General features: G+C 43.9%; 1 protein-coding gene across 1 annotated transcript in view; it reads right to left on the bottom strand.

Annotated features, from left to right (window-relative positions):
• Positions 1-14,069, bottom strand: part of AIF1L (allograft inflammatory factor 1 like) — a 101,932-nt gene that overhangs the window by 30,953 nt on the left and 56,910 nt on the right. Inside the window, exons 4-5 of the mRNA XM_068248852.1 lie at positions 4,925-4,966; positions 1,454-1,616 (exon numbers count right to left, since the gene is read on the bottom strand). Of these exons, the coding sequence (XP_068104953.1) occupies positions 1,454-1,616; positions 4,925-4,966 (205 nt within the window). The remainder of the gene's footprint in view (positions 1-1,453; positions 1,617-4,924; positions 4,967-14,069) is intronic.

Below are 14,069 nucleotides of genomic sequence, written 5' to 3'. Positions count from 1 at the left end.
TACAGTGAAATGGATTTTAACATGTAGGTTTGACACGCTGTAGACAGGTGCTGCGGTGCTCTCCCAGGGGAACCCGACATTGATGCTTTCCAGCTAATCTGCACATAGTAATAATGGCAGTATTTGTATAGCGCCTTTCTCCTGTTGGACTCAAAGCGCTTGCGAGGCAGCCACTAGAGCGCACTCAGTAGGCAGTAGCAGTGTTAGGGAGTCTTGCCCAAAGAACTCCTTACTGAATTACTGGCTTACTGAACAGGCAGAGCCGAGATTCGAACCCAGGTCTCCTGTGTCAGAGGCAGAGCCCTTAACCAGTACACCATCCAGCCACAGCTGGAGTAGCCATCATCCTGGACCCAGGAGACGGATTTCCCCCTCTAATGTAAACAGCAGGTGCTGGGGGTTGTCTGAGGAAGGGATCTGAGCGTCTAGCAGCAGAAGCGAGGACAGCAATAAAGTGTGATCTGTTTTTCATAAACAGCCAGAGCTGACGGATTCTAACAGCAAATAAAGAGATTTTCTGAAAGTTGAGATGCAAATAATGTGGTTGACTTTCTTCAGTTTATTTAAATGCTCCAGTTTAGGGACCATTTCTTTCATATCTTTATTACCAATACATTTCATATTTTAAATGCATATAAAAAGTTATTTCAAAAAATACAAAATACTTTTTGAAATACAAGAATAAAAAAATACTTGGTGCAAAAACGGATTGGTGTTGGTCTCCTTGCCACAGATTTTCATTGGCTGTTCACTCCCTCTTTTCAAATACAACCCAGCTCCCAGCAATAAGTTTAGTAGCAGGGGTAGTGGGTGACTCCTCCCTCTACTGAGGCCACACCTCTTTATAGGCTGACAGCCGATGCTAGAGGGATGGGTGTCCAAACTCTTTAGCCCAAGGGGGACCATATTGCCGTTCTTGAGAGTGCAGAGCAGCTACACAAGGTGGCCCCTGCATGTGGCACCACAGCTATGGCCTGTGGGCCTCATGGTATTAACTGCTGTAGAGAGCTTTGGGGGACTTTGCACAACAATAACTCTTTTTCTAAATTCTTACTAAATTCTTACTGGGTATAATAAAAGGAAATAAAAAAATAAGGAGGCCATTTGATGAGGGTGAACACTTTCACTTACTTACCTAAAACATTGCCCTCTCAGTGCCGCTGCTCTGGCCTATCACAGCACTTCCTGATTGCACCTGCGCGATGCTCAGCCAATCACAAGGCCTGAGCACAGTCACATGTGTGGTTGCAGTTGGGGGAAGATGGTGCAGGGAATGGAAATACTTTGATCTGTTCAAGCTCAGCTTTTAGACAGTTGGGTGTTAACCCAGTTGTATGAGACACGGCGTAAGAAAAGTGACAGCCGCGACAGCTGTCACCTTATAAGGGGCAGGGGACAGTTGCCTGCCCGGCTATCTGAGATCTCATTGTTTCGTTAGTCCGTGATTACTCACATTTTCAGGATAGATGATCGTTTTCCCAGAAGCATCTTAATGAAGTCCCGGTAGCAGATGGCGTCGCTGTTACCTCCCGTCACCTCTGCTATCATCTTTTTCACCTCTAAGTGGGTTTTTGGGACTCCCAACTTCTCCATCATCATTTTCAGGCCCATCATATCTATAAGAAGCAGAAAATCAGATATTAAAACAGCTAGAATGTATATAAAATATGCATTGATCAGCTAAAACATTAAAGCTACATGCCTAAAGCTAGGCATCCTGGGTCGATAATGGCCCAGTTGGGCAAGCCGATTGACTGGACATAGATTGGCTAGTGATCGATGCATACACACTGTAGGCTCAATCTCAGCTTGGTTTCAGCAGAAATCTACTGATAGAACCGCTAGCATTGTACTACAACATTGTAGTACAAGACCATACAGTTATCCACCACCCGCCTATCCTGTCTCACTTGCTCATACAGCGTTTTTTGTAACTGCTAAAAATGAACTGCAAATATAGCCTTGTACACACACTAGATAAGTTCGGCTGATAATGACCACTTCTGCTGAGAATCTAGCATGTTTACAGTGGCCCCACCCCCTGGGTGCGTTGGCAAGTGATTGGTGATCTGAGGCGGTGAAGGGGCGGGGGAGAGGCAGAGCTGGGCATTGAAAGGTAGGGAAGGGGTGTTCTTAGCTCCAGAGGGGGCGTTTTGCAGGAGTGCCTCTCCTGCAAGGGACGCCCCTTTCCGTTAGTCTACCAACAAGCTAGTGGTCGGTAGATTCGTGGGGTGACAGGGCAGAGCAGAGGGGGCTGAGAGTGGCACGGAGGGGACAGAGGCACATCATGGTGCAGGGAGTATGCCTCTGGGTCCCATCTGCCCCCCCCCCCCCCCCCTAATCCGCTTTAAAGAGACACTGAAGCGGAAAAAAATATATGATATAATGAATTGGTTGTGTACTATGAATAATTACTAGAAGATTAGCAGCAAAGAAAATATTCTCATACTTTTATTTTCAGGTATATAGTGTTTTTTCTAACATTGCATCACTCTATAATATGTCCAGATTACACAACACTCAGCATTCAAAATGAGTCTTTCAGAGCAGTCTGTGAACTAATGACCTCTCCTCTGGCAGAGGAAAAGTAAACAGTTCAATTACAGTTGAGATAATAAAAGTCAGATAACAGCCCTCTCCACAACTAAGTTAGTCGGAGAGCTCAATAGCTTGTTTGCATAGAGATAACAACTGGAGTTTCTCAACTCTTCCTGCACTGGAAACAATTATTTAGACTGATGTATCTGATCTTAATGTTTTTTTTCTTAGCTGTACTACACATACAAATCATAATCTCATCATTTTTTTTTCGCTTCAGTGTCTCTTTAACCACTTCACCACTGAGGGGTTTTACCCCCTGACCACCAGAGCAATTTTCACCTTTCAGCGCTCCTTCCATTCATTCGTCTATAACTTTATCATTACTTATCGCAATGAAATGAACTATATCTTGTTTTTTCCGCCACCAATTAGGCTTTCTTTAGGTGGGACATTATGCCAAGAATTATTTTTTTCTAAATGTGTTTTAATGGGAAAATAGGAAAAATGTGGGGAAAAAAAAAATTATTTTTAAGTTTTCGGCCATTATAGTTTTTAAATAATGCATGCTACTGTAATTAAAACCCATGAAATTTATGTGCCCTTTTGTCCCGGTTATAAAACCGTTTAAATTATGTCCCTATCACAATGTTTGGCGCCAATATTTCATTTGGAAATAAAGGTGCATTTTTTTCAGTTTTGCGTCCATCCCTAATTACAAGCCCATAGTTTATAAAGTAACAGTGTTATACCTTCTTGACTTAAATATTTAAAAAGTTCAGTCCCTAAGGTAACTAATTATGTATTTTTTTTAATTGTAAATTTTTTAATTTTTTTTTAATTACAAAAAAAAAAAAAATGGGGAGTGTGGGAGGTAATGAGTTAATTTTTTGTGTAAAAGTCATTTATTTGTATGTGAAAAATGTGTAGGGTGTAGTTTACTATTTGGCCACAAGATGGCCACAGTAACTTTTTGCTTTATTGCGACCTCCAAGCCTCCTTCCGGAAGCTTGGAGGAAGAATAAGGAGGCTGGACACGTGAGTTTCTTCTCACAATGATCGCGCTGCCCATAGGAGAGCAGCGGGTCATTGTGGGGCTTAGATCAACGAACGGGAATGGATTTTCCCGTTCATTGATCTCCGGGCGAGCGGGCGGCGGCGGTTTTACTAGCGGCGGGCGGCGTGTTTACGAGCGGGAGCGCGGACAGCGTCGGGAACGCGGAAAGTACGTGTTTCTCCGTCCCTGGTTTTTAAAGGATGGAAAAAGGGGCGGAGAAATACGTACGCGCGGGGGTAAAGTGGTTAAAGGACACCTGAACTGAGAGGGATCTAGAGGCTGCCATATACATTTCCTTTTAAACAATGCACATTGCCTGGCTGCCGTTCTGATCATCTGCCTCTAAAGGTACCCATACATCTAGGAATGATGGGAAGATTCAACCAAGACACTGATCTCTCTCTGAGCGAATCCTATTAGAGTGCGATCTGTCAGCTGCCCATACCCCACAGGCCAATTTCCTTTCAACATCATTATGAAATCTCTGGCAAATCGTTTGAAACCGCCGCCTCGCCAATGCCCCTCTAGTGTATAAATGTGCCCCCCAATGTGTGCATTTATACACTACCTGTCCTATGTCGACCACCGCGCGGTGCCCATCCATCTTCTGCTTCCAGCTCCTCCATTCGCTCCGCACACACTGCCGGCGTTTAGCACGTGGCGCATGAGACGTCACACACGCGCCACATGCAATGTGAGGCGCAAATGGAAGAGGAGGAAGCGGGAGACGGATGGGCACCGCACAGTGGGCAACATAGGACCACTATAATGTGTAAAAGCACACACGGGAGGCATATTTATACACTAGAGGTTTATTGCTTGTCCCGATATCACTCGCTGTTACCGCCACACAGCCAGTTGACCACGACTGCCCCGAGTCTTGCAGCATGTCCAATCCATGTTTCAACCCAAAATTAGTTGTATTGTCAATCAGGCATGGTTGGATGATCGATCGGCCCCCAAGTCAAGTAGTGTATGGCCAACTTAATAATTTTAGCCACAGACCCTGAACAAGCATGCAGATTAGATATCTGACTGCATATGCTGCATGCATGTGATCTAGACACTACTGCGCCTAAATAGATAAGCAGGATAGCCAGGCAACTGTGTGAAAGAAAATAAATATGGCAGCCTCCATATCCATCTTAAGGTGTCCTTCAAGACCCTGAATAAAGAGTTGTAGATGGGGAGGAGTGGAATGTGAGCAATGAGGATGGTTCAGGTCACTCCCAGTCTAATATAGCTGAGATATTCAAGATATGAGATTATGAACCATGGAGGGGGGGGGGGGATAGGGAAAACTGTTTACAGTCTACTGTTGCCACTTACCAATATCCCCTTGGTCATTCAGGTCAAACTCCATAAACTTCTCTAGAAGACAGAAGCAGTACAGGTCAGTGAATAAACGATTATGAATCAGCACTATATCATGTTTACATTATAACACATAGTATGTGACTGACATGAAACTAGTCAGCCATGCATAGCTCAGGCCTTGGCCGAACCGCCACTCCCTCGTAAACACCAAGGGCGAAACGTAACCTTCATTAAATATTTTAGGATGATTTCTTTTTACGATGACTAAAGCCTTCAGCAGTTACTCAAGAGACAAAATGTGCACATACTTCATATTTAATTACCCAGAAAGCATGCCTTAAACTAAATCTCATTGTAAAGAGTTGTCCAACCAGAATGCATTTAGTTAGATAGTTTTTGCTACATCGGGAACAGTATAGATAAACAGCTCTCTGGATTAACCTTTTACCATTATTATTTTTATTGATTTGTATAGTGCTATACTCTTCCGTAGCACTGTACAATATTATTACAAAACAGAGACAAGACAATGAATCTCACTAATATTATAAATGCGAAAGTTTGGATGTTTGTTACTCAATCACGCAACAATGGCTGAACGGATTTGAATGAAATTTGGCACACATATAGTACATTACCTGGAGTGACATATAGGATACTTTGTATCGCCATAACCAAAAAGTGGGCGGAGACAAATACAAATTTCACTGGGAAAATGTAAACTGCAGCCATTCTTACACTGTTAATGGCAGGGTTCTCAAACTTTGCACAGTTGGTCACTTGGTGACTGGGATTAATATTTAGAAAAGTGGGTGGAGCCTACAACAGCCAATCAAAATTCACCTCTTGATTTTCAAGGGGAATATTTCATTGCTAAAAACAGGGAACACCAAGAGCCCCAATAGTGTAATACGTACTGGATAAGGTGGCAATAAATTCGTATTGCTAGATACTCACAAGTCAGGGTCACCAGCAGGCAACCACTGTAAAGGCAGGTGGGGAGATTGTCCTGACCCCACTCAGGATTAAGAAGTCGTTCTCTGTAGACAGGAAAAAAGGGTAGCAACCCTCCACCAAGGGTGGACTCGAAATTGTATACAATGAACAGAGGCGCCAAAAGTATAAAATTAGATTAAATGAGCATAAAAACCAACTTAAATGGCAAAAATGAAGGAGGAAGTGGTGGTCTTACCTCCCTCAAGCAGACACGACAATGACTGTGATTCAGACAGTTAAACACATTTATTAGAAACTCCCCCAAAAAAATTTGCAACGCGTTTCGCAGGCTCAATCCCGCTTCATCAGGCAATACAGGGAGGAGTATCAAGCGATCTGCACAAGGATTCAAGTTAAGCACCTCTGTCATTTCATTGCTGCCATTCTTGCACTGTTAATGGCACAAGTCTCAAACCTGGTACACTTGGTCATTGGGTGACGGATTCAAATTCAGAAAAGGGGGTGGAAGCCACAAACAGCCAATCCGATTTGTTTCATTTCAATGCAACTTATTGAAGTCAAAGACCGCAAAGCTCACAAACTTGGTCATTGAGTAATTGTGTGTTAGGGTTAAAAAAGAGGGCAGAGCTAACAGCAGCCCGGGCAGCACGGTGGCGTAGTGGTTAGCGCTCTCGCCTTGCAGCGATGGGTCCCTGGTTCGAATCCCAGCCAGGGCACTATCTGCAAAGAGTTTGTATGTTCTCTCCGTGTCTGCGTGGGTTTCCTCCGGGCACTCCGGTTTCCTCCCACATTCCAAAAACATACGGATAAGTTAATTGGCTCCCCCTAAAAATTGGCCCTAGACTACAGTACTTACACTACATAATATAGACATATGGCAATGGTAGGGATTAGATTGTGAGCTCCTTTGAGGGACAGTTAGTGACATGATACATATATACATTGTACAGCGCTGCGTAATATGTCGGGGCTATATAAATACTAAATAATAATAATAATAACACCGGGCCATCAGCTAGTGTACAATATAAACATGACAATTGCTGAAAAATATTCTCCAATAAATATACAGAAGTTGCAAGGAACAATAGGGGAGGGAGCCTTGTCCTCGCAAGCTTACAATCTAAAATGTATATAAAAAAATGTTCTCTCTAAAGAGGTATGGTGGAGGGCTTGGTTCAAATTAGATCTGTTTTCCAAATCTGATGGCAGCATTGCCCTGGGATATTTTCCTGCTTCCAATGGTTATTTTAGGCTAGTTTCACATATTGGGCTTGATTCACTATTGTGTGATAACTCATATCACAGCAGTTATCACGCGATTCGCCACACGCAAAGATTTGCGCACGAACAGCGTTACTTCGCGTGATAAGCGAAGGTTTGCCCGCTTTCACATGAAAACAGTAGTGAAACAAGCCCATTATGCAGTGCGATCAGGTCCGGATTTCTGGGAAGGCCACAAAGGCCCTGGCCGTGGGCGGCTGCAGCTCAGGGGGGGGGGGGCAGCTGAAAATATAAGAGGGGTTGCTACATATGAAAGAGGAGGCTGAAAATATGGAGTGACACATGGAAAAGGGAAACAGATGCTCAAGGGAGCTGTTCATGAAAGAAAGGGGCTGCTGTATGTGGGGGATACACATGGAAAAGGGGGCTGCACATGGAATGGGAGAGGCACTGCGGCAAAAGAAAGTGGAGCCGTAACATACTTGGCCTAGGGACAAAAAAAGTATAAATCCAGCCTTGGGTGAGATCTTCCTGCGGCGTCAGATCCCAGGGCAGGACAATCGCAACCGCCCCATGTCCCCATCCATATTACCCTGCAGCAGAGTCCGCTGACAGGGTAATATGTATAGCTCCACCCCCGCTCAGTGACATATTCCGTGCTGGACAGGAAGTACCTCACTGAAGTTTCGTCATTTTGCGCATGTGCGCCGCTACTGCGATCAGGCATTTACACTTACCGCAATGCCATGCATCGCCACAGACTTGCATTGCTGCATAATCTGTGTGGTAGGCTGCAGAGCTTGATTTGTATTTTGTTACTTCCATAGGATTGCGTTGCCAGAGTGTCTATGATCTTATTGCCCTCGCGATGAGCTGGGGAGAGTACTGCGATGCATCGACTCGGGCCTGTGCAGTAGCACAGAGCCTCTCGGACTTGGTGTAAAAGGCTCTGTGCTACTGTAAAATGAAGTAAAATGCCTGCATAGTGCAACCGTGCTCTGTCATCCTTTTTAATGAAGTTCGGTGGGGGGTCCTAGCACTGGAACAGCGAGATAAGCATTGTTTTTTGTCCAACAGGTACACTTTAAAGACTGACAGCTTGTGGCCTTTTTTTGCATCGGGAGAACATCAAACCTGCCGTCAATGTGAACAACCCACTTGAGGAACATGGCAGTGTTTTCCTAGCCCATGTGATGTTATTACAAGTTTGTTTTATTTCAGAGGATTTGGAAACCGGTTCACTTTATAGGTATTTATTAACACCTCTGTGGCTGCTTACTCTTTAATAATGTCATCACCTGGCAATTCTATGATGAATGATCTAGTGATGGCTGGCACTGGGATGAGCAGGTCACACAAGCTATTATACGAGGCTGGGTGGAATGCTGCTCTAGGAAAATGTAATCAGGCCAGTCTCACTGGCTGCCTGGGATTTCGGCATGTTTGTGAATGCTCTTTCACTGAATCAGAATTGAGGGTTTTTTTTTACGATTGACAACAATGGTTGGCATTCTGTCCTTCCACAAGGCCCTTTTCCTCTCCTTATGACTAATCTGGCAGTTGTCCTGCGTGAGCTGCTGCTATGAGGTCATAGAGGAAAATGTTGTTAGGCTTGGGGTGTTTTTAATTGGCCAACCAACTCCTTGAAATTGTCAAGAGGAATCAGCAGAAAATTAAAGCCAGCGAGGCTCTTTATGACCAAAAGGAGGGAGTGCCGTATCGCCGATGTCCACAGCAGATGTTTCTGTTATTCCCTTACTTGCAGATGTGGAATCTGATTGGCTGATCATGCCAGTTTTTATACGTGTATTGAGCCTGTGTATACGTATTGCATACACTGTCTCTTCGGCCCAACTAGGGCAAGAAAGGTCACATTATAAAGTAGCTTGTCTCCTGGTTTTCCTGGAGACAACACACAGTATCTGAGCAATGGACAGTTCTATACGCATCTTTAATAGGTACCTTACACCCAGCCTTTCCAAAGATGGAAAGAAATAGGGCACTAATCAGATAGTAAGTAAAAGTAAAAAATGAAACCATTTATTGTAGTCCAATATCTGCAGAATAACAACGTCAATATTATATGGCAACTTATAGCAGGACAGGAGGCGGACCTCAGTCCCTTGCCAATCTCACTGGACAGGAATGGTGGACCTCAGATTCTTTGCCAATCTTACTTTACAGAATGGTGGATCTCAGTCCCTTTGGCAGTCTCACTGGACAGAATGGACAGCCTCAGTGCCTTTGTCAATCTCACTTTACAGAATGGTGTAACCAAGCAGCTCGGGGTGACCCAAAACCACTAGGAAAGTATAGGGGACTAAAAGAGTCCGAAAAGCCCTCCTACTAAAAAGCAATGCTTAGTGTGTTTTGCCTACTTAAAACAGAAGTAATTTGCAATAATTCAGCTTTAAGTGAAGATATGTGGTTACCCACAATGCATCGCTACTAATTTGCATATTCAGTAGGAGTACATTGTGGGTAACCACAGATGTTCACTTATAGCTGTCGGCCTCAGTCCGTTTGCCAATCTCACTTTACAGAATGGTGAACCTAAGTACATTTGGCAATCTCACTGGACAGAATGGTGGACCTTAGGCCCTTTGCCAATTGTACTGTAAGGAATGGTGGACCTTAGTCCCTTTGGCAATCTCACTGTAAAGAATGGGGGACCTCAGCCCCCTTGGCAGTGTCAATGGACAGAATGGTGGACTTCAGCCTCTTTGGCACTGTCAATGGACAGAATGGTGGACTTCAGCCCCTTTGGCAGTCTCACTGGATAGAATGGTGGACCTCAGTCCCTTTGGCAGACTCAATGGACAGAATGGTGGACCTCAGTCCCTTTGGCAGTCTCACTGTAAGGAGTAGTGGACTCCAGTCCCCTTGGCAATCTGGGGTAGGCGGTGGTTCTGTCTGAAGTGGGTGCAGCAGGGCTTGTGATGACCTGACCTATAGCTATGCAAGTGCTTTAGTGTCAAAGACCATAGCATACATGCCTACATCACTTTTCAGACCATTGCAAAACAAATACATGCAATAATAGACTTTTGCATTGCCACCTGGCCACACTATAAGCAGTACTGTTTTAAGCATGTGACTGGAGATATGCTCTAACATTTACCACCTCCGGTGTTCTGAGCTATAAATACCGGCACAGACTTTGTAGAACCTGCTGAGGAATGGCTCGGCTCCAGGAAGGTGAATGAACCTGGATCCTCCCAGCTTTTATAAACAGGCTCTATTGGTTTTCTCAGACCTGATCTGCACTCTTATTCCTCTCTGCGGAATCTCTCGTCTTCCTGCGCTGTTACGCAATCTCCCTTGGGCTCCGTGCGGAATTATGTTATTATGCCAGCCGTCGTGTCATTAGGCTTTATTAAAACTTCTAATAAAAATTTGGAGATGACTGTGTAATGCGCTCGTTCTGCTTCTCCCGCGGCCACCCTGTAGAATATATTTGCATAAACCTCCCTGTTTATGTATAAAACTCATAAGCATGGAAGGCGCAAGAAAAACAAGGCTCTCGTTCGCTCTGCTGACTGAGAGTCGGGTCTGAAAGCTCTCGTTCGCTCTGTTGAGGGGGAATCGGGTTTAATCACTTCTGTAATGCAAAGTTTGAAGTGTTACTCCGGCTATAAAAACAAGACAGCACAGATTATCACGTGGACAGGCTGAAATCTTATAGGCTACTACTTTTAGCAATCATTTTTATTGGATTCTACAAATCTTGTCAGAAAACAGCTGTACACAAGCTCTGTGTAATCCTGTCTGACCCTAATGGTGCCTATAAACATCCAATTTTGATTGGCCAATTTTACCATTTCCATGTAATATGAAAGCCTACCTACACAATCTGTTCATAAAATTTAAAGAGACTCTGAAGTCTCGCAAAAATGATGTTTTTCTTTTAAAAACCTCCTTAACATTATAGTCTCACCTAAAACGCCGCAGCTGGAAACCCCCTAGATCACCCCAAACTCACGGGGGTACAGGGCAGGCAAAATCCACGTCTTTCTTGGTCATGGATTTTGCTGCCGCCCCTATGCGCATCAATCAGCGCGTATCTCCGCCTCTCCCCCGCCCCTCACAGTGAAGGTAGACTGAGAGGGGCGGGGGAGAGGCGGCGATCTGGTGCTGATTGACGTGCATAGAGCCGAGCTGCCTCTATGCGGAAGTTGCCTGCCCGTACCCCCGTGAGTTTGGGATGATCGAGGGGGTTTGCAGCCACGGGAATGCGACGTTTTAGATGAGACTATAATGTTAATGAGGTTTTTAAAAGAAAAACCTAATTTTTGCTAAATCTGTTGGCCCTGATACTACATGGGAGAGGTAAAATTGGCCAGAGATTGGCCAATCAAAATTGGATGTGTGTACACACCATACAATTTTTTTTTAAATATCTATCAAGAATAGCAATCAATTTTTTGACTGATTGTAACAATTCACAAATCTGACCAATGTACCACACACCTATGTTCAATTTTTCCCCAATCATGAATAAAATAATTGAAAGCTCAGAAAAAAATTCATTGGAACTGTACATCAAGTATTTGACAATCCAGAACACACCATACAATTCTTGATAAAGTTGATCTGAAATTTCCAACATGTCCAATCTCCAAAAATCGAAAAAAAAATAAAAATTGGGAATCGGATTTATTGATCGAAAACAAAGAAAAGCTCTTGATTTTTCGGGACAATCGAATAAAATTATAGAATTGGTGAAAAATTGGATCTTTTAATTGTATGGTGTGTGGCCACCTTTAGGGCCTGTTTCCACTAGAAATTGGGAATTGCACAGAAATTGCATTTTTTTTTCTGTGCATTCTGCTTTGTGTTTTTTTGCGCACTTGCAAGTTCCATTTCATTGCATAGTTAGCTTTAGGGGCCTTTCACACTTACATGCCTGTGGATTCCGTCTGCAATTTTCTGCTTTTCCTGCACGTCTGATTCTGTGTTTTGCAATTTTTTGGGGTTTACTTTTTCAACTATTTTTGTGTGTACATTCTGTATGCAATTTTTTGGATTGCGATTGTTCTTGCATCCCAATGAAGTTCATTGACATGCAATTATGTGCAATTAACTTCAAAATCGCATGTGATTTTTTTGCAAACTGAATGCGATTTTTCTGCGTCTACCATGCCTTATGTTAAATGGATTTGAACATCGCATGTGAAAAAAGGGAGGACTGCTGCACGATTAAAAAAAAAATTCAGATCTGAAAAAAATCGATCAACAATGCAAGTCAAATGCGATGCCATTAGCATTAGATGTGAAGCAAATGCAAATTTGCAAAAATGATACATGCACCCAAATTCTGCTACATGTAAATTGCCCCTTTGGGGACATTCACTCTAGGGGTCCTATTCAATTAACTTTTTCTCCTAAGTTTTCTCCTAGGTGATATTTTTAAATTTATCAATAAAATGCCTTTAAAGCCTCCGGACGGTTTTACATCTATTTATTGCGGTGTTTTGTTGTTTGTTGGTTGCTAAAATCAGATAAATTCAATCCGAGGTTTATCGATTGGCTTGCAGAGATCAACACATCACAGACAGATTTGATCAGTGTGATCACATAGGGACTCCCTTGAATGGTGCGATCTGGTGAAATTTAGTACTCTCTGGTGCACCTACATTTCGACATAAGAATTGCCTGATGAAGCGTGGGTGGTCCCATGCGAAACGCGTTGCTAACCCTTGTCATTACAATAAAAAATGCTAATGCAATTATCTTGTGGATTATACTTTTAGCTCCTGCATGCACCCAATTGCCACATCAGGTACACCGCTTATCACCAGAGCTCGGTCCCCGGTCCAAATTGGGACGCATGCAACTCACCGGCTGCCTCCTCAACCGAGTAGCCCAGGTGAGGTGAGACCTGTCTAATCAGCCAGCAGTCGTATACAGTACACACGGTGAACGCCTTTTCTTGTCAGTTGGTGTTGATGTAATGGAAGCCAGGGAACTACATGACAACATGGTACGGGCAGACACAGTTGCTGGAAAGTAAAAAGTGCGGTTTCTGTGACTCACTCCGTACGATGCCCAGATGAACGTGAACGGACACGGTCATTATGATTTTAGCTGTACCCTCACAGCATACTTTGTTTTGGTTTTGTTTCGGTTTTGTGCTAATCGCCCTTTTCAGATCACAGTCGAGGTCAGTGACGGGTCACATTTTGCTGGTAGGAAAGGGCATTTGTGAAATTGTACTGGAGATTCCACTGTACAAGTGTCAGGAATCTGCCAGCGATATGTCACCATTTGGAAAATGACCAAACATGATCCAAGTCAAGTTCCTTCCAGCAGTTCCTAGATTGTGCAAGTGGTGGTGCCAGCTGTGCTACTTCTGAGACGGGCTTGTGGCCTGGTGCATTATGGGAGAGTAGGCAGAGGGACATCCTCGCTGTGAAGCAACTGTTTTGCACAAGATGCTGTTTTACATTCAAGTAAAACTTCCCAACTTGTGAATGAGTTTCGAAGCAGAATGAGTCAGAAATGTGTACTGTGTAACGAATCTTGACTCCCCTGTGTTGCAGCAACCACACTAGCAGCAGTAAAACTGGAACTGAAATTTGCATGTTGGAATTAAAGAGGAACTGTAGTGAAAATATCGTAATGAATAAAATCCCTTTTTTCTTCCTACAATATTAATTTAGAAATTATTTAGGCTGCTTTTCCACTTGCCGGACGGGAAGGCCTGGACAGGATGGACTGGATAGGCCAGACTTGAAGGGACAGGCTGGAGTTTCTGGACAGGAAGGACTGGATAGGCCAGACTGGAAGGGACAGGCTGGGCGAACAGGCTGAACGGGGACTAGCTGGATAAGTAGTGGGCAGGGGATGCTGGATAAGTACCGGAGTACTGGGCAGGGGATGCTGGATAAGTACCGGAGTACTGGGCAGGGGATGCTGGATAAGTACCGGAGTACTGGGCAGGAGATGCTGGATAAGTACCGGAGTACTGGGCAGG

Source organism: Hyperolius riggenbachi, chromosome 8, assembly GCF_040937935.1.
Source record: "Hyperolius riggenbachi isolate aHypRig1 chromosome 8, aHypRig1.pri, whole genome shotgun sequence".
Classification (NCBI taxonomy): Eukaryota; Metazoa; Chordata; class Amphibia; order Anura; family Hyperoliidae; genus Hyperolius; species Hyperolius riggenbachi.
The sequence above is the reverse complement of the archived record's forward strand: the minus strand, read 5'-3'. Positions and strand labels throughout refer to the sequence as shown.